The sequence below is a fragment of the Giraffa tippelskirchi genome, chromosome 5 (assembly GCF_054371585.1).
Source record: "Giraffa tippelskirchi isolate mGirTip1 chromosome 5, T2T-mGirTip1v1.2.pri, whole genome shotgun sequence".
Classification (NCBI taxonomy): domain Eukaryota; kingdom Metazoa; phylum Chordata; class Mammalia; order Artiodactyla; family Giraffidae; genus Giraffa; species Giraffa tippelskirchi.
The window spans coordinates 36,402,583-36,420,929 of NC_137279.1; the positions used below are offsets into that span (position 1 = coordinate 36,402,583).

Genomic DNA, 18,347 nt, shown 5'->3' on the forward strand with positions numbered 1-18,347 from the left:
GGCTGCTCCAGTGGACATTCCAGATGGAGCTCGTGCTTTCCTGTGCGCCTCCCAGAGTCGCCAGGTGTCAGATCAGATTATGGACCTGAAAACACATCGTGAGCAGTTCATGGGGAGGTTGTGGGGTAGAAAACTCTCCTCCCCACTTTGGAGCTAGGATTTCACTCAGGGGCTGGAGGGGCTTTGTGCTGAAGGGCCCATTCCTGTGTGTAGACCAGCTGCCCATGTCCGGATCCCCAAGACCTTCTATCCTGGCCCTGTCCCGCTCGCCTTTGGTGGCCCTGGTGGTGGTCTCTTCCTGCTTTCTTGCCTCCACAGCCCCCCCCACCCCCCGTAGCTGTCCACAGTGCTCCCCATGTCGTTCTCCCAAAGCACAGAGCCAACCACGTTACTCCTTGATTCAGAGCTGTCAGTGACCCCGCTGCTTGTGAAGTGACGGCCGGGTTCCTTGGGTGCATTCTCTTCCGGGCCCGGCCCTTCCCACCTTTGCCCTCACCACTCCCCACATCCCCTCTCTGGTCTCTCTGTCTCTTGGCCGGCAATGCCCCCTCCTCGGGACGGCCCAGGGGCTCCCCCATCTGCTTGAGCATAGGTCAACCCCAGCCTTTGCACTTCCCTTGCCTGGAGCACTGTGCCCTAAGACCCCACAGGTCTCAGCATTGTCCTCCACCGAGGCCCCGCCATCCCCCTCTCACCTTGTCCTGACTGTGTTTTCAATCCCTCTCTGGCATCACCTCATTCAGTCATGTGTGGGCTGCTCGTCTCCCCAGGCTCACTTGAGTGAGAGGAGAACAGAACAGGACAGCGGTCTCGCCACCACTGCCCCCTGTGCCCTCAGCACCATCGTGTGCACTGTCAGAGCTTCATAAAGCTGAACAGGCAGTGACACAGCCTCTGGCCCCGACTCTCAGGTGGCTCCCAGCTCATGTAGGAGGCGTGTGAATGTGTGCGTGTGCACAACCCGGGTGCTACGGCACCCTCACTGGATCCTTTATTCCTCGAGCATGGAGCCTGTGCCCAGGTCTTTAGATTGCCTCTGCTGTTCTCCCCCTACCCCCGCCTCAGTCCCTTGAGACAGCGCCCCACGGCAGGCACAGCACAGTCTGGAAGCCCAGGAGGAGGGAGACAGCTGAGCCGCATTCTGATGCTCATCCCCCATCTGAGCACGAGACACACCCCGACTGAGACGAGGAGCCTGAGTCCACGCGCTCTCTGCCCCCAGGGGACGCCAGGGCCTTTCCTCCTGACCCCAGCTTTTCTCCCGACTCCAGGCCCGACGGGCTCCCGGTGGAGAGACTACAGCGCCTTGGCCATCATCATGGCAGGGATTGCATTCGGCTTTCACCAGCTCTACAAGGTAAGCCGGCCTCCCCGCACCCCCTTGGCGCTGCCCTGAGTGTGGGGACAGCAGTGGGCCTGCACGTAGATGCTGAGGGCCCAGATGAATGTGCTCTCTGGAGGGGTGTCCAGGTCAAGTCCTGGTCCTGCCCTCACCTACAGAATCTCTCCTCCAAGTTCCTGCCTGCTGCACAGGGTGACGGGGCCCATTACGCGGAGCCGTGTCAAGTACTGAGGACGTTGCCCGGCATGCTCTGAACAGGCTGGACCCTTTTAAGAGACAGAACAATGTGCAGTTAAGACCACAGAGGCTGGACCCCGGCTGCCAGTGTCACATCCTGGCCCTGCCACTCGGCAGCTATGTGACTGCAGGGTCGGCGGGCTCACCTGTAAAACAGGACAGCAGGATCTACCTCGAGAGGCTGTGGTGATGCTCACAGCAGTTGGGCTCCTCTAGAAAGGACTGTGTTCCCAGCACGTCGCAGGCGCTCTGTACCCTCTTTTTTCACCTGAGTATTTAACACCAGTTTTGAGAAACTCAGTGTGATCATATTTACTAGTTTTTCCTCCTGTATATTTTGTTGGCTTCCATGTAAATCTAGTGTTTTTCATGGTCTTCGTAGTCAGCCGTCAGTAGCAGCCCAGAGTTCACTGCTTCCGGCAGAACTGCAGGCGTGAAGTAACATTTACTTCCTTGATACCAGATCCTGATCAGACACTAGTGACCATGTACTGACTTTGATTTGAAGCAAGCGAGTGTTTTTTAGAAGATGCAGAGCCAGGGTAGGTAAAATAGAGACAGAAGGTAAACTGGTGGCTGGAGGACTTAACCTCTGTCGGTCCTGCAGAGAGAGGTTCCTTTCTTTCTGAGGCCACCTGCAACTCCATCCCTCGTTTGGAGATTTAAAAAGAAAAGAATTGGAACTATTGGCTATACTCCCAATATAAAATAAAAAGTCTGGAAAAGAGAGAAGACGACTCTGAATGAATATCCAGACTCATGCCATAACTTTGTTTGTTTGGCTGTTCCATGCATCTTGTGAAGTCTTAGTTTCCTGACCAGGGATCAAACCTGTGCCCCCTGTATGGAAGCTTGGAGTCCTAACCAGTGGACCCCCAGGGGATTCCCTCACGTTATAACTTTCAGCACATGGAACATGTTTTCACATTGCTTCCTGGGACTCTTAATTTTTGACTGAAGTGAAGTTGATCTTTTCACTGTAACATTTATTCTTGAAGTTAAAAGTTTCCACCTTAGAAATCAGGAAGCAGGATGTGGTGGGTCCCAGGACTGCTCGCTCTGACACCATGCATCCACTCTCCCTGTGTTCTCAAAGCCTGTCGTCTCCAGTCCCTAAGTGTATACAGTCACCAGGAACAAGAAAAGGCTGAGATAGAACTCTCCATTCCTGTCCCGGATGTGCTGAGCAGGACCCGCTTAGTCACGTGGCTGCCCTTGGGTAGCCTGTGATCTGGTGGAAAGAGGAGGCGTAGCTCCCCTTGGAGCTGAGAAGAGATAGCATCAGTTGTTTCCACCAAGCTCTGATCTTTGGTCTCTGCTTTAAGAAAGAAGAGACAGGAAAGATCAGTCACGATGATGACAAGAGAATTTTAAAAATACCTACTAAATTAAAAAGCAAAGAAGAGAGGTAAGCTCTCATTTTATAAATACCTGAAGATTCAGGCTGAGATGAGGTATGTGTTCAGGCTGAGACAAATCTGTTGCTTTCTTTGGAATTTTTGATCTTAGAAATGGAGTTTTTAGTCCATTACATGTATAGAATTTCTTGACTTTCATACTTAGGAAATTTCCAACCTGGAACGTAAGGCTATGTTTGATGCGTTTCGGCTAAGTTGTGGGTAATAAACTAACACAGTGGTTGGAAAACACTGCAAAATAGGAAGTGCTTCCCTACGTGTCCTAAATAGTGGTCTTCATTCAGGAGTTGCTCTTGAAATGAGCTCTCCCACAAACCCCTGTGAGAGACCCCCTTTTCCCTCCCCTAGTACAGAAGCCTTAATGGAGCAGTTGCTGTCTTTTCCTGTCTGCGCCTCAAATGGAATGAGAACCAAAGTTTTCTTTGGTCAAAGTTGCCAGTTATCACCTCTGCCAGGCCCACACCGGGCACCCCTGGTACCACCAAAGTAAGCCTGGCGACTGGTCTCAGGCCCCTGAGATGGGCGGACACCGAGTCCTGAGGTTGTGGAGTTTGGAGCCCAGATTCTTTCATCCAGCAATCCCAGTGGGCAGCTTGCCGTCCACCTCTACCCTGTACACCTCCGAGCTGGCCGCCAGTCAGTGGCTGCACCCCACCTGCCTTCTTCCTGAATGTTCTAGGACTCTCATCCTCGCCTCGTCTGGGACCCGCACGTCCTGGGCCCCTTGTTTGGTTTGCGCCACAGCACGCACTTCTTTTTCCCCTCATGGTCAGTTTCTCCCACTTCTGCCCCTTCCTCCTCCTCTGCCCAGCGTCTCTATTCTGGGAGAATCTGGTTGCATTTAACTCTTACCTGAAGGAAGTCTGTTCAGAGGATACAAGACTTTTAGAAAAGACTGGGTGTGACTGACTTAGATGGCCATGGAATACCCACATAATACCCACTCCTAGTGAAAGAGCCAGAAGCCCTACAGGTTTACTGTGGGTTTTGATCTTGTTTCTTCAATAATATCTAAATTTTACTTGCTTCTTTCTGAATGGATAATTCATTCCCTTGGTACAGAATGTGAAAGATTCAGAAAAATGTACCGCAAACTCCCCTCCCACTCCTCCCTGGAAGCCACCAGTGGTACCACTTTCCTGTATAACCTACCGTTTTATCATACAACTTCTAAAGTAGAATTCTGAGTATTCTTGGTCATAGAAACTCTCTATATATAGCACCATTTAGAAAACTGAAAGAACCCGAAAGTGCTCCATCGCAGTCGGTCAGATTGATTTTTTTGTGTCCCTGTTCCCTCCTTTTGGTCCTGACTCAGGAGTTTTCACGTGGTTCTACTCGCAGCCTCCTAACTTTCAGATGTCTTGTTCACTTACGGCGTCGGCCTCGGGTTTCCAAGGCCCAGGGGTGACGGAGAGGAAGTTGGCGGGTGGAATTGGAGAGCTGGTTGGGGAGTCACCCCAGGTACGTACCCATCCCTCACACACCCCCCACTCCCTGCAGAAGTACCTGCTCCCCCTCATCACTGGCGGCCGGGAGGACCGGAAGCAGCTGGAGCGGATGGAGGCAAGTCTGTCGGAGCTGAGTGGCAGCGTGGCCCAGACAGGTAAAGATTAATGACTCCATCAAGTCACCCCTCAAAGCCTTCTCCGAGCAGCCCCTTCTCTGCCCCCTCCCCTCTCCCCTCCGTCTCCACTTTATGTGGTGACTTCATTTATCTGCTCTGAGAATCTGTTCACATTTGCAAATGAAGCCGCCGTCATTTCGGTTTAATTTGAAATTGCTTGTTTACTGTCGGCGCGGCCTCAATTAATTATGTTTTTACGGAAAGGCTCCCAACCTCAGAATATTAATAAGGGGAATAAAATGACAGCCTTTCTAAGGGCTGTAAAGTTCATTTTTAATTTCTGCTTCCATGAGGTTTTCAGGGGGGTTTTCAGCAATTTTCCCCCTTCTCTCTAAGAATCCCACGCAGGGTCAAGAGAGGCTGTAATTACTGCGGCTCCGGGGACCCCGGCCACCTCCTCTGTCATCGACTCCACGGGGCCCGTGTTCATTACCCGGTGCCCCACTGGTGGCCCAGATTAGCTGGGACCTGTCGCTCCAGGGGTGGTTTTTCCTCCTATATAAGCTTGTTTACTAGATGGAGGCTCAGAATCTAAAAACTTGGGCACAGAGAGAGCTGCCTGTCCTAGACCGGAGTCTGTCCCTCAGGGGCGTGTCTGTGTAGCCCCCAGAAACCCTCTGGGGCCCAGACCCTGCTGGCAAGTCTCCTCAAAACTGACAGTGGACAGGGAGCTCCAGCAGCCTCGGGGCTGGGTGGGGAGGACAGGAGGGAGCCATATGGAAATGGGATTGGCAGTTTTTAACCACTTCTAGATGCTGTGGACCTAAGCTGTGTGTCTCCCAGGATCGGAGACTGTGCCTTGAGTTTTACAAGGACACAGTGAGGCCTGGGAGATGAGGGAGGCAGGCAGTCCCGAGGTTGGAAGAGCCAAGCAAATCATAAGCAGATATAATTAGAGGGGAGAGGTTTTGGACGGATATACTGTTGACCATGGACAACTGCACAATAGAAAGATAAAGTAGAAATACTAGAGGTTAGATACAGTGCAGGTAGATTACCCAGAGTGCAGATGAATTATATGGATTGCTGGAGGGCGGGGGGGATGTCTGCAGATAAATTAGAGGCAGCGGCTCGTAGGTATGTGGACAGAAGGGGGAATCTTCATGTATCATTAACAGAAATGCGCCTGCTCTCTCCTCCCAGTGACTCAGTTACAGATGACCCTCGCCTCAGTCCAGGAGCTGCTGATTCAGCAGCAGCAGAAAGTCCAGGAGCTGGCCCATGAACTGGCCACAGCCAAGGTACTTGTCCCTGACCCTCTGGCCCCTCCAAGCTCTTCTTGCTCATCCTTGTGCCCAGTTCGTTGCCCGTCTGATGTCCTCTTCTGATGCCTGTTACACTGCCCTTGTGGAGAAAGGAGGCGGTCACCAGGTGGGCGATGTGGCATTCAGTGACGAGGGCTGTCCTTTCTGTCTCCGAGGCCCATCCCCCTGACCGTGGCAGCACACACTACAGCTCTGCTGGCGTAGACACGGGATGGTCTCCACCTACAAGATAGGTCACAGGCCCCAGCGTTGCCAAGAACAGTTCTGGGGAACAGGGTGGGAGAAGGGTGCCCAGGCCCTGGGCTAAAATGTGGCTGTTGGCGAGTTCTCTAAACCCTGGTCTTGGGATCTGGTAACCCCTGAAAGATGCAGACCCACCTAGGATGACCAAGGCAGGTTCATTGCCTCACTTCCCACGTCTGGAGCCCCCATGGCAATATCAGATCCTGGGATCAGACTGCCCAGGTTAAAGCTCTGTGCCACGTGCTGGCTGTGTGACCAGAGACGAGTCACTTGCCATCTCTGATTCTCAAGTTTCCTTGTCTGTAAAATGGAGCTGTAACCCTACCTCCCTCATTGCGTGCACCTGCTGGGAACAGTGCCTGGCTCCTGTCAGCTCCCAGGATCGCAGCTTCTTGGTCTGCGTTCTGTGCGTGTGTGACATGGTATTCCTGACACAGCCTGGCCCAGGAGACAGTGGTTCACAGCATCCGCTGCCCTCCCCACTCCATCCCCACCTCCCATGTAGCTTTCTGGCTGCTTCCATGCAACTCTCACCCAAGGGGAGAGGTGGCTTCCTCCAGGAGAGCCCCACCTGAGCATACCGCTCAAGGTCTCTGTGCTCCTGAGAAGAGGGTGCCTGGGAATCCCCTCGTGGGGTGCCCCACCCACGGAGGTGCCACCTGTATACATGGTCATGGTTACCAGTGGCCACTGCCAGCTACCACGCATCCTCCCTGTGGGCAGCAGTCCATAAAGCAGCCGGGGAGGGGCTGACAGCCCGTGCCCTGCTCTCCTCCATTATCTTTGGGAGCGGCGGCCTGCCTGTGGCCAGAAGCCATTCCGGAAATTGGAAAACTGTTTTCAGACCCTAAGCATTAAGATTAAGACCACATGTTGCTTTTTAGAGGGGAAGAGGGCCCGGGATGGCGTTGGTGGTTGAGAGCTGCCCCTGGGAGTTTCTTGGGCTTGTTTCCTTGATGTCCTGCCCCCCCAGCCCCTCTCATTCTCTCCACTGAAGCTGGGCTCACTGGTCTAAACCCATATGTGTGTGACTTTGGTTACCCCATAAACCGGAGACTCCGAGCTGTGTTTTCTCAGCTGTAATGTAAGTTTTTATATCTGGCTTCCAAACTCCTACTGCAGCACTGTAAAAAATTAAAAAGAAGAGCGTTAAGTAATTAAAAAACCTACATAAAACTGAAGACTGGGAGTTTTCTACAACTGTTTTTTTTTAAAGAGACTGGCTAAAAAGCCCCAGATGTCAGATTTTATTTCTAAATCCTGGCATCTGGCACCAGATGCTTTTGGAAATTTGAGTCCTTTGTCGGCCGGTGAGTGGAAATTGCTCCCTTGTTAATGGGCTGCGATAGCTTTCAGGGCCTCTGAGAAGCCAGCACAGTGGCTGCTGGATCTGTGCTGTCTGGTGGTCTGGAGAGTGGACCCCGAGGGGATGTGTGTGAGGGCGGCAGGCGTCTGTGTGTGCTCGCTCCGGCTGCCCCCTCACAGGGGTTTCTCCCTGCCAGGTTGTGCCTGGCCAGATTGCTTGCTGGAGCTTCCCTGGTGGCTCAGTTGGTAAAGAATCCACCTGCAATGCAGGAGACCCGGGTTTGATCCCTGGATCGGGAAGATCCCCTGGAAAAGGAAATGGCAACCCACTCCATTATTCTTGCCTGGAGAATCCCATGGACAGAGGAGCCTGGCGGGCTACAGTCCATGGGGTCACAAGAGTTGAACATGACTTGGCAATTAAACCACCCTTAGGCTGCTTGCCAGGGTGGTGCCCACAGCAGCCTCCACTCCACATCAAAGCCCCTGCAGGCTGGCAGGAATGTGTGGGGCCCCTCTGTTCTGCCAGCCTGGGGTTCCCCGCTTTCTCCTGAACTTATGGCCCGGGGGTTTTGTGTCAGGTGGGAACATTGGTGTCAAAGGGCAGGAGCCTTGCACCTGGAGGCGGCCTCTAGCCTGGAGGACCAAGTCCTGCATACAGGCAGCTGGGCCACAGGCAGCTCCCATTTGGGGGATCACTGTTTTGGCTTTCCTCTCCTCCATTTATCGCAACAAGGTTTGCTGAAGAAAGGTGTGGTTCTCTGAAGTTTACATGGAAAGTGGTGTCAAAATGCAAAGGAGAAGGTGTGCGGAGGAGGCTGGCATTTGTCCAGCATCATTGTGGCTATTTCCCCTGTGGGCCCTCCTCCAGATCGTTGTCTTTTTCTCTGCTGAGCCTCAGGGTCATCCCAAAGAGCGCATGTCAGTGGGCCGCCCAGCCCAGGGCTCCTGGCTTTGCAGGCAGTGGGCCCTGATGTCACAGCAGCGTGGGGAGGGGCACCCAGGGGAAGCCTGCTTTCGGGGTTGATGAAGAGTGGGGGCCGGGGGATGGGCCAGGCAGGTGCTCAGGTGTCCCCTTGACTCTCCAGGGTGGCTCCAGGTTCCAGGCCCTGTGGTTGGAGGTGGCTGCCTATCTCAACCCCAGGGCTCCCGTGGGTGGGTGGGTGTGTGTGGGTGTGATCTCTGCAGGGAGAAGGACTTAGGTGGAAGGAGTAGTTGGTGTAGAGATGGAATTTATCTTGTTAGTTTGGTTTTAATGGAATGTTTCAGACACGCATAGAGTAGCGGGCCACTCAGTGAACCCACATGCTTTGGCCACACAGTGCAGCCGGTGCCTCGGGCCTGTCCTGCCCGAGGTTCAGCACATTCCAGACAGTGTATCTTTTCACACTGCAGACACTTCAGTTTGTATCTGTAAAAGATGAGGGCTCTCTTGTTGTTTTTTCATAACCAGGATACCAGTTATACCTGAATACATGTCATGTTTCCCTAAGATCGTCAGCTATCCCAATAGAGTTGCAAGCATGTTTGTTTTAAGGGAGTTGTCATTTCAGCAGAGATCCAGGCAAGCAGACCCCAGAACGGGCCGTAGCAAACCTTCCCAAGGGCGTTGGGTCCGCCTGCCGTCCCAGCGTCTGAGTTTGGAGGGGTGGGAGGGAGGTGCCACGCTGATCCTCAATCCCCTTTGTTGTGACTTTCAGGCCACCACGTCCACCAACTGGATCCTGGAGTCCCAGAATATCAATGAACTCAAGTCGGAAATTAACTCCTTGAAGGGGCTTCTTTTGAATCGGTAGGAGCTGCAAAGGCGTGGGCTTCTGTTCTGTTCTCTGTCTGGGACTGAGGGAGGGAGCTCTTGGGGCCCATCCAGCTGTTGCTGTCGTGGGTGGTGGTGGGGCATCTCCTGGGGCAGGGGCGCCCCGTGTTTCCCACCCTGGATTGAGCTGCGTCATTCGGGCATGGAGTTTGGGAATCTCCGGCGATTCTACCTACCCTTCCCGGCAAGTCCCTCCCTCCCCGCTTTAGGAGTGACTGTCTGAAGGGCCCACAAGAGTTTTGAGATACAAACAGTTTTCGGCCCTGTCCATACCTAGTCAGGAACAGCTGGAGCCAGAGCAGGACCTTGAGCAGAGGAGACCATCCCCACCTTCCAGGCAGGGTCACCCTCTCTGTCCTGAGGCCCGGCTGGAGCTCTCAGTGACAGCTGGGTCCCAGAGAAGGATCCCCCCTAAGGGCCAGGCCAGGGGTCTCTGTTCCCGCTCAGTTTGAAGGGCAGAAGTGATTGATTTCAAGGCAGAGGCCTGCGCAGTGCCCGTCCCCCACCCCCGGCTCCTGTGGTCTCGCTGTGTCCCTCCACAGGGACAGCACCAGTGCAGCCCCAAGAGGAGGGTGACTGACTTGTCCAGGCTTGCCCAGGCCTGCCTGGTTTTAAAGCTGAAAGTCCTGTGTCCTGGGCCCCCGGGACAGTTGACCGCCCCACCTGCATAGCACCCCAGGGCTTAGTGGGTGGCTGAACAGGTCGGCACTTCACTCCAGGTCCAAGATGAGGGACTGGCAAGGTCTTGTGGTCACAACCAGAAGACCCAGTTCACCAAGTCACTCACATCCAGGCTCTCTGTGGGGACAAAATTGTGGCCTTAAGTGAAGTGTGGCCGAGCTTGGAGTGCCAGCGGGCTGCCCCTCGGGGACGTGGTGAACACCTAGGCCCTGGTGGTGGGCTCCATGTGGCAGGGTCTGAGGGGAAGGACTGTCTGGGACCAGAGCTGGCAGGCAGCCCAGGAGGCAGCAGGCCTTTGTCCTCTGGGCTCAGGCCGGGGTGGTCTGGTTCCACCTGTCCTCAAGCTTGATTTCCAAGCCATTGCCGAGCGGACCTGACTTCCCAGGTCTGGGCTGGGCTGGCTGCCAACCCAGGGCTCAGGGTGGGGATACGGGAGTGGGAGGGAAAGCTGGCTCTTCTGTCAAGTGTCAAGCTTGGAAGTTTTCTAGAAAAGTCCAGGTCTGATATCTCTGACCCTGTGGCCCAGGGCCAGGCTCTGCTCCACCCATCTTTGCTCAGACCAAATTAGAATAGAGGCCCAGGGGTCTTGGGTTCCAGGCTTCTGCCCTCAGCCCTTGCTGCCCCTCCCAAGGCTGGAGGCTGGACACTGCTGTGAGGACCAGAGGGAACGGGCTCTGAGGTGTGGCAGGCTCCCCAGGGCCAACTGTCCTGCAGCTGCCAGTGAGGGTGGGCCTGGCCCGGACAGAGGGAACCCAGATGGCACCCTGAGTGGGAAGGGTACTTTCCAGGCAGCCCTGGTGCCTCTGGCTTCTGTCTCAGCTTCTCTAACCTCCAATGGGCCAAGAGGCCTGTTTCCAGAGGAAGGGAAGGAAGGGCAGCAGGTGTGTGTGGCAGAGCCTGTCCTGTACCCTGTGGGCTGGCCCTGGCTCTGCTCACTGTCCACTAGCGTTGGGGGTCCGGAGGGGCGGCTCTGCTGAGGGCAAACCCGTCCGTCTTCTCCCTCCTCTACCAGGAGGCAGTTCCCGCCCTCCCCGTCGGCCCCGAAGATCCCCTCGTGGCAGATCCCCGTCAAGTCGCCCTCGCCCTCCAGCCCCGCAGCGGTGAACCACCATAGCAGCAGCGACATCTCGCCAGTCAGCAACGAGTCCACGTCATCCTCACCCGTGAAGGAGGGCCACAGCCCTGAGGGCTCCACAGCCACGTACCACCTGCTGGGCCCCCAGGAGGAGGGTGAGGGGGTGGTGGACGTCAAGGGCCAGGTGAGGATGGAGGTGCAGGGCGAGGAGGAGAAGAGGGAGGACGAGGAGGACGAGGAGGACGAGGACGTGAGCCGCGTGGACGAGGAGGACTGCCTGGGGGTGCAGAGGGAGGACCGCCGGGGTGGGGATGGGCAGATCAACGAGCAGGTGGAGAAGCTGCGGCGGCCGGAGGGTGCCAGCAACGAGAGCGAGCGGGACTAGGAGGCCTGGGGGGTGGGGCCCGGGGCGGGGCGGGGCGGGGCGGGGCCCGAGCGACTGAGGGCAGAGCCTGGCCACACAGCCCGCCCGGGACAGAAAGGCCTCTGACCTTGATCTCATTCAGGTCGAGGGCTCCGAACTCTCTGGGCTCAAGCCCCCCAGTCCCCTCCCAGACAGACGTCCGGTCCAGGGGCGTTAGCTGAGCGTCTTAGCCAACCTAACACCGTGCATGACAAGAGGAAGTTTTATTACCTGACTCCTGACACTCGCAGAGGGGAGCCTGGGGACCCGGCGTCTGCCGGCCCCTCCCTCTGCCCCGGCCCCCTCACTGCTGCTCACCAGTGGCCACGGGGGCCACACTGTCGTGATTCCAAAAGCGACGGCCCTGCGCTCCCCTCCGGGCGAGGGTCCCTGGGTCCCCCCAGCCAGGCCCTGCCAGGATGATGCCGCCCATGTGTGCTTGTCGCAGCCCCAGCCTGGTCGCCCGCCACACGTGACAGCGCACTGCTCCTGACCGCTGGCTTGCCGCATGGTGGCTCCGCTACCGCTCTGGGGAGATGTCCCACCTCACCAGAAGCCAGGCCCGGGGCCCTCCTGTCTGTCCCTCGCCCCGCCCCCAAACGTGTTCTTTTGTGTGATCAGGTATAGGTATCAGAATATAAGATCCGATTGTATATAATTGTAATAAATACGAGTTGCCACTATTTAATTCCTGCCTATGGCTCCCTGTCTGCTCACGGCACCCCAGGCCTGGGGGTGGATCTCGGCCAAGGCCTCACCAGGTGGGTCCCAGGGAGGGGATGCGGGGGCAGCCCCAGGTAGCCCTGTGGTGGGCCTGCCGCCCTCGTCCAGTCTCACCCACCAGGCAGGTGTCGCCACTGCTCACCCACAGTTGGAGGGTATTGTCCTGGGTCTGGAGCAGCTGCCGCAGGGCGACATTCCACCCCAGGAGGAGAAGGGACCTTACGTTACTGTATATAGACCTGGTGTGGAGTGTGATGAGCTTGCCTTCCTTAAATGGTTGCGTGTGCTCCCAGGAGAGAGTGTCTCGTTCCCTCTTCCTCCCCCGTCTCCACTCCCTCTCACCCTCCCTGTCTCCCTTTAACCTTCACACGGCGTTTAGCTAAACCCAGGAAAACAGCACACGATGCCCCTTCCGGGGAGCTCCCGGGGCTGTGGCCGTTGGTGCAGGGGTCAGAAGGCCTGGTCCCACCCTGGGCCTTGTGTAGACACAGGCTTTGGAGACAAAGTGCAGGGACTGTGGAGGTGGAGCTGCAGCGGGTATGTACCCTCTGGGGAGTTGGGGGGGCCGAAGCCTCCTGACCCACTGCCGGCCTCCCGCCCACCCAGCTCTGGGGAGGGAGGAAGCCGCAGGCCGAGGGTGAGACACTTGGCAGGGGGTTGTTTTGTCTCAGAAAACATTTCTACTCTCACTCAGGCCCCTTTTTCAGCTCCTGCAGCGAGCTCCTTCCTAACTTTCAGGCGGGGGCCCTCATCCTGCCCCTCTGAGTGTCCAGCCCGCTCCCTGGTTTCCCAGGTTTGGTCTTTGATGCTCATCACCTCACATGGTGTTCCAGCTTGTGCTCCCCAGGGACTAGCAGAACCCCACCCTCCACCCCCTCCCCCTTCTGAGTCACCTCTGCCTCTTGCCACCCCCACAGAAGCCAGGTTTCTCCATCCCCAGGACTCCCCGTCTCATCTGGATACAGGACCCAGTTTTTGGGAGTCATGCAGGCAGACCTGGGATGACAAGCAGAGAGGGGGCTGCCCACTGGGTCGGAAGCACCCCTTGGCCTCAGGGGCTAGAGACGGGGTACCCCCCCAACCTCCTCGGGGAATGGAAGCCTGGGTCCTGCATGAGCCATCTCGAGGGCCCCCCCTCTGCTTGGTGACATTTCTCATGACCTCTCACTTTGCAGAGGTCTTTCCTGCAGTGGGACCAGGCAGGGTGTCAGAGGGCAGACAGCCTGGGACAAGACGCAGCCAGAGCTGCTGGCATGGGGGCCACGGGGCATCGCAGGGCACGTCTTCCCCAACCTGAGGGGTCAGGGGTCTCTTGGGTCCCCAAACTCACTGTGGGAGAGAGGGACGTAAACCTGGGCCTGGGGAACCTTTGCCCTGTGGGTCTCGAGCAACGATTTCAGCTTTTGAGGACAGAGAATCTGGCATGATTTCAGGGAGAAGAAAAACCCCTCCCCAAAACGGCGTGAGTGCTGCCTAATAAAGGCAGCTGCTGGACGGAGGGAAAACAGCCCTTTGGAAAAAAAAGCCTTTCATTAGAAAAATAATGCATTTCATCCAAATAAGGTAAAAATATTTGGAATGGGGCAGAAGTGAGCAGCAGGCAGCGCCTTTCAGGCCCTTTCTGGAAGGGAGAAGATTATTAAGCTCAATTACAAAGTATTTTTGTAAAGTGTCTTTTAAGAGAGAACTCACCCCGGTGCTCAGAGGCTGCAGGACAGCCCTCTGGCCCCCAAGGTCTCGCCAGCTTCCCCGGGTGTTCATGGGCTCTGCCTTGGGCAGGGTCCTCCCTTGGGCAGCCCCCGCTCCCCTGCTCCTTGAGATGCCCCCAGAACAGGCGAGGTGGCCGCTTCTGTCCTGTCTGCCCCGGCCAGTCGGCTTCCTTCCGCGAGGGCTGAGCTGTCGCTGTCCTGGGACACCCTGGCGGGGAAGGGAAGCGTTCTAAGCGAGGGGAGAGGGATGCCGAGCTTGTAAAATGTTCTCTTTTTCGTACTGTGGAGGTTCATGTCAGGTGTTCAAACAATCCAGCCTATATCGAAGGACTGGAGGGGACAAAACCCCTCTTGGGTCTCTCCGCTTGGTTTCACAGGTGTATGGTTGTAGTCTGTCTCTCTTTGTCTGTCTTTTTTAATAAAAATGGGAAGTTGCTCTTCAGTGTTGTGTGGCTTGCTTGTCTCCCTGAAAGTAAAGCGTGTGTGTCCACGGGGTGCACACCAGTTGGGAGGAGAGGGCTTCTCTGGAAGGTGCCTCCCCTGGGACCCAGCCAGGACTTAGGTGCTGCTTCTCGAGCTTCGGCCTAGAACCTGCCTCTCCTCTGGTGACAGCCCGAGCCCTGCCTCAGACCCACCCTACCTCACCCAGCCCCTGCCGAAGACCAAGACCCAGGTTCTGCTCACGGAGGAGGAAGGGCAGCAGACAGGGGACTGGCCTGACACCTGATCCTCAGGAGTGTACTTAATCCTTAGTGTTTCTTCACCTGTTTGTTTAGAATTGTTTCTGCCGAGGCACCCAAAGAAGAGGGTCGGCGTCTCCAGACAGCAGGCAGGAAGGCGCCAGGGAGACCCTGAAGGTGGCGGTGGCTCCAGCCTCAGGTGAAGCGCTCACCTGGGCGTAGACCCAGTCCTGACTGACCCCTCCCTGCCCCGGGCACCCCTCTGGCCCCTGCTTCTCTATCCTGAACAGGTGTGTCCCATCCTGGGATCGGTCACCCCCTGCCAAGGTCAGGCAGCTCCAGGGTGCCTGAGGTGATGGTGTGTGACTGCCACCTTCTCCCCCGAGAGCTGGCCCAGCCCCTCCGCAAGCCATGCCCTCCCTCTGGTTCCACTCTAATCCAGAAGTGGAGTTTAAATCTCCAGCCATGTCGGGTGCTTTTCCCTGAGTGGTGAATAAACCTTACCAGTTTACTTTCATCAAGCACTTTAAAGCTCATGCTGTCCTAGAAGAGGAGGTGAGATTTTTACCATTTCATAAGGAGGTTGCCTGAAGCCTTCCCTGGCCTGACACGTCTGGGAGGACCTTCTTCATAGTGATGAGGCCATGTTTAAAATGCATCTTGGAAACACAGGTGCCCGGCCCTCCAATCCTAGCCTGGTAGCTCCGGGAGGCTGTTTCCAGGGCGTTAGTTCCAGGGTGCCCTGTAGACACAGTGTGCAGCAGCCAGGCCTCGGGGAGACTCTGGGCAGGGCTGAGGGGCTGGGGGTCTTCTGTGCGGGAAAAAGCCTTGGACTTTCTGAGGCCCCGCTGTCTTCCGCAAGTGGCGTGGGTGATGGGCTCACAGGAGGAGAAGCTGCTGGGTCTGGGCCTACGCTGGCTGTGTGCCCCTGGGAGGTGCGCCCCTGGGAGGCACCTCCTATCTACCCCCTAAGGTGGGGTGGCTCCTTCAGCCAGGGTGGCACAGGCCCGGCCCCTGTTCATTCCCCAGGATGCCAGCTGGTCCGAGGGGACCTGCTTCCTGGAGGCCTTCCTGGGGGCGACAGCACTTCACTACCCCTGTGCCCTGGCCCTGGACCAAGGCTCCCCGAGGGGCCAAAGTCACCTCTCATGAAGGCGAACGGACAACAGGCTGTCTTGGCCCAGGGTCCAGGTGGGCTGAGGCTGGGTTGCCCATGAATGCCGAGGCCCAACTCCCATGGGTGACTCAGCCACTGGTAGCACCCAAGCAGGGCCAGGTCTGTGGGAGGTGGGCAGGCCACTGAGCTCAGCAGGAGCCTGTGCAGCTGGTTCTGGCTCTTTCCAAGAGGTTACAAAACTCTTGAATTTGCCCCAGTTTGGGTGTAGGAGCATCACACCACCACAGCTAATTAAACCCCAGAATGAAAACATGTTTTACTGCAATTCCTACTGAGTCCAACAAGCCACAGGGAGTAAGTACTGCGGGACCCAGGCCCACCCCGCACCCTGGGGCGGGGCACCGCCCCCCCAACCCCGCTGCAGGCCTCTCCCTCTTGGGGGCGGGTCACCGGTCTCAGGGGGCGGTGCCTGGAGCTCAGGGCTATGGGCTGACCTGGGTGCAGCTTCCTCCTGTGCCCAGGCCCCTGTCTCCCTGAGACTCTTCTGAGGGGTGCCCTGAGGCCCAGCCCACCCTTCCCTGGGCCCTGTCTTGTCCTGAGTGGAGCCTAAAAGCTAGCCCTGCCCTCAGCTAGGCTGAGCCTCCTCCTTACCCACGTATGGGTCTCCCAAGGTCTATCCAGCCCCAGGAGACCTGGGGGCAGCTGCAGAAAGGGCAGTTTTGGGGGGTTTATCCCCAGTCCCTGTCCTTCCCCCCACCCTCCACCTGGAGTTGGAGCCTCTGTGGGCCCTGCCCCTGCAGCAGTGCCCAGGTGGAGCCCTGTGGTTGCAGCACCCACCCACCCGGCTGAGGGCTGAGGTCCGAGCCTGGCTCCCTGCCTCCCTTCAGGCCCCGCGGGAGGGCTGCTCTGCCCACTAGGGCCTGTGAAGCTCCAGTAATGGTTTTAATTTGTGTTTTATCCCATAAATTAGTCACTGTTTTATTTAACAGAATCGAGATATCCACAAACAATAGGCGAGTTCCAACTTGAACATTTTAATAAGACAGAAAAAAGTATATATTTTCGCGTCTGTTACAAACATATTTATGTAAATAGCCTGTGGGCTGCATTCCAGGAGGGAAGAAAAAGGGAAGGGCCCTCTGTGCTGGGGCTGGGTTAGAGAAGAGGCTTTCACAGTGGAAAAGTGACCATGTTGAGTGGGGCCCTGGGAGCGGTGCAGCCCCCTCGCTCGTGACCCCTGTGGTCCTGGGTGGGGAGGTGACCCCTGGGTGGGGAGGCGACCCCTGGCTGGGGTGTCACTTTCCAGCCCCTCCGTCCCTCCCCAGGAAAGGGGCGACCTCCTTGTGAGGATGTGACATCGAGTGAGATGCTCCACCTTTGAAGGCGGAGGAGCCCGGAGGCCCAGCACATGTCACATCTCCTCCCCCACGCCCCGAACGCCTGGCCACCTGGAAGGAGGTGAACTCAGGGCAAGGCTGGCAAGATGGTGCAGAGGAGGTTTACCGAGACTCAGGCCACCACCTAGAAGTGTCAGGGCTAAGGAGGTGGGAGGCCTGCTCTAGGCGGGGCTTGACTGGAGTGCTTGCGCCACCCATGCTTCTGAGGGAGCCCCAGCCATGGTGCCACCAGAGCTGGCAACTCAGGCCTGGGGCTGGTGGCTACAGACTCAGGCATCGGCCCCCTCCGGCTCTGCCCCGGCGTGCTCCTGCCAGGAGCCGAGCCAGCATCCGGATCGGATCCGGGTACGCGCTGTTCCCAGCCCGGGCAGGTCCCCGCAGGAAGGAGGAAGGAGCCGAGGGAGGAGGCAGAGGGAGGACCCTGCCAAGCGCCTGCCCAGTAGCCCTGGCTGCTTGGGGAGAGGACTGGCAAGGGTGGGGGCCCGGGAGCCCCTGGAGCTGTGCTGGAGGCCCGAGGCGTCTAGGCCAGGTACCTTCTGAGCCTCCATGGGGCCTTCAGGCAGGGCCGGGCCTAAGGCCCCCACTGTCTGTTCCCAGCCACCTGGGAGCACTTGGCCCCATCCCAGAGGTGAAACTGGGCTGCCCCCTTCCCTCCCAGAGTTGAAGGGTGACCGACATCCTCCTCCCCTCCCTGCCTTGGCACAGGAGCCCAGGCTGCCATGGAGGCTGGGCCACCCTGCACAGCTGTGTCACTGCCAGCTGCTTGGGGCTGATTTCAAAAATAAAAGATAACTTGATAGATTTTTTTTTCCAGTTTTTATTGAGTGAAAATGTCAAACCTTGCATCAGTCATGCAAAAAAAAAAAAAATCAAATAAATAAAACACATATATTAAATTTCTAATAGCACTAAATTCAAGTGGAAAAATATTCAGTTCTTAATAACCAGGTGCCGAGGAGACCAGATTCAAGTAATCAGAGCACACGCTGTTCAGTTCGGTTTTCACGTTCTGCATTTTCGTCTCAAAACCTCTCTATATATCTCTATATATCTATATATGTATATACATATAGATATATACACACACATATGTGCATACATATTATTTTATATTTATATATATACACATACATAGTTATAAAACATTAAAAAAGCATTGGTGGATCAAGCATTGTTTTCCCCACAGAAAGAAAATAAAACAAAAATTACACATTAAAATTCAAAATGAGCTAGCAATGGCTTATAGTCCTAGTGTGCAATATGAAGGTTACAAAAGGCTAGACTTCGCACTGTCGGCATCTTCTTTTTT

General features: G+C 56.3%; 1 protein-coding gene across 1 annotated transcript in view; it reads left to right on the forward strand.

Annotated features, from left to right (window-relative positions):
- Positions 1 to 11,616, forward strand: part of PEX14 (peroxisomal biogenesis factor 14) — a 145,830-nt gene extending 134,214 nt beyond the window's left edge. Inside the window, exons 5-9 of the mRNA XM_081489416.1 lie at positions 1,272 to 1,357; positions 4,501 to 4,603; positions 5,768 to 5,865; positions 9,138 to 9,229; positions 10,947 to 11,616. Coding sequence (XP_081345542.1) covers positions 1,272 to 1,357; positions 4,501 to 4,603; positions 5,768 to 5,865; positions 9,138 to 9,229; positions 10,947 to 11,394 — 827 coding nt within the window. The 3' untranslated portion in view covers positions 11,395 to 11,616. The remainder of the gene's footprint in view (positions 1 to 1,271; positions 1,358 to 4,500; positions 4,604 to 5,767; positions 5,866 to 9,137; positions 9,230 to 10,946) is intronic.
- The last annotated feature ends 6,731 nt before the right edge of the window (positions 11,617 to 18,347 follow it).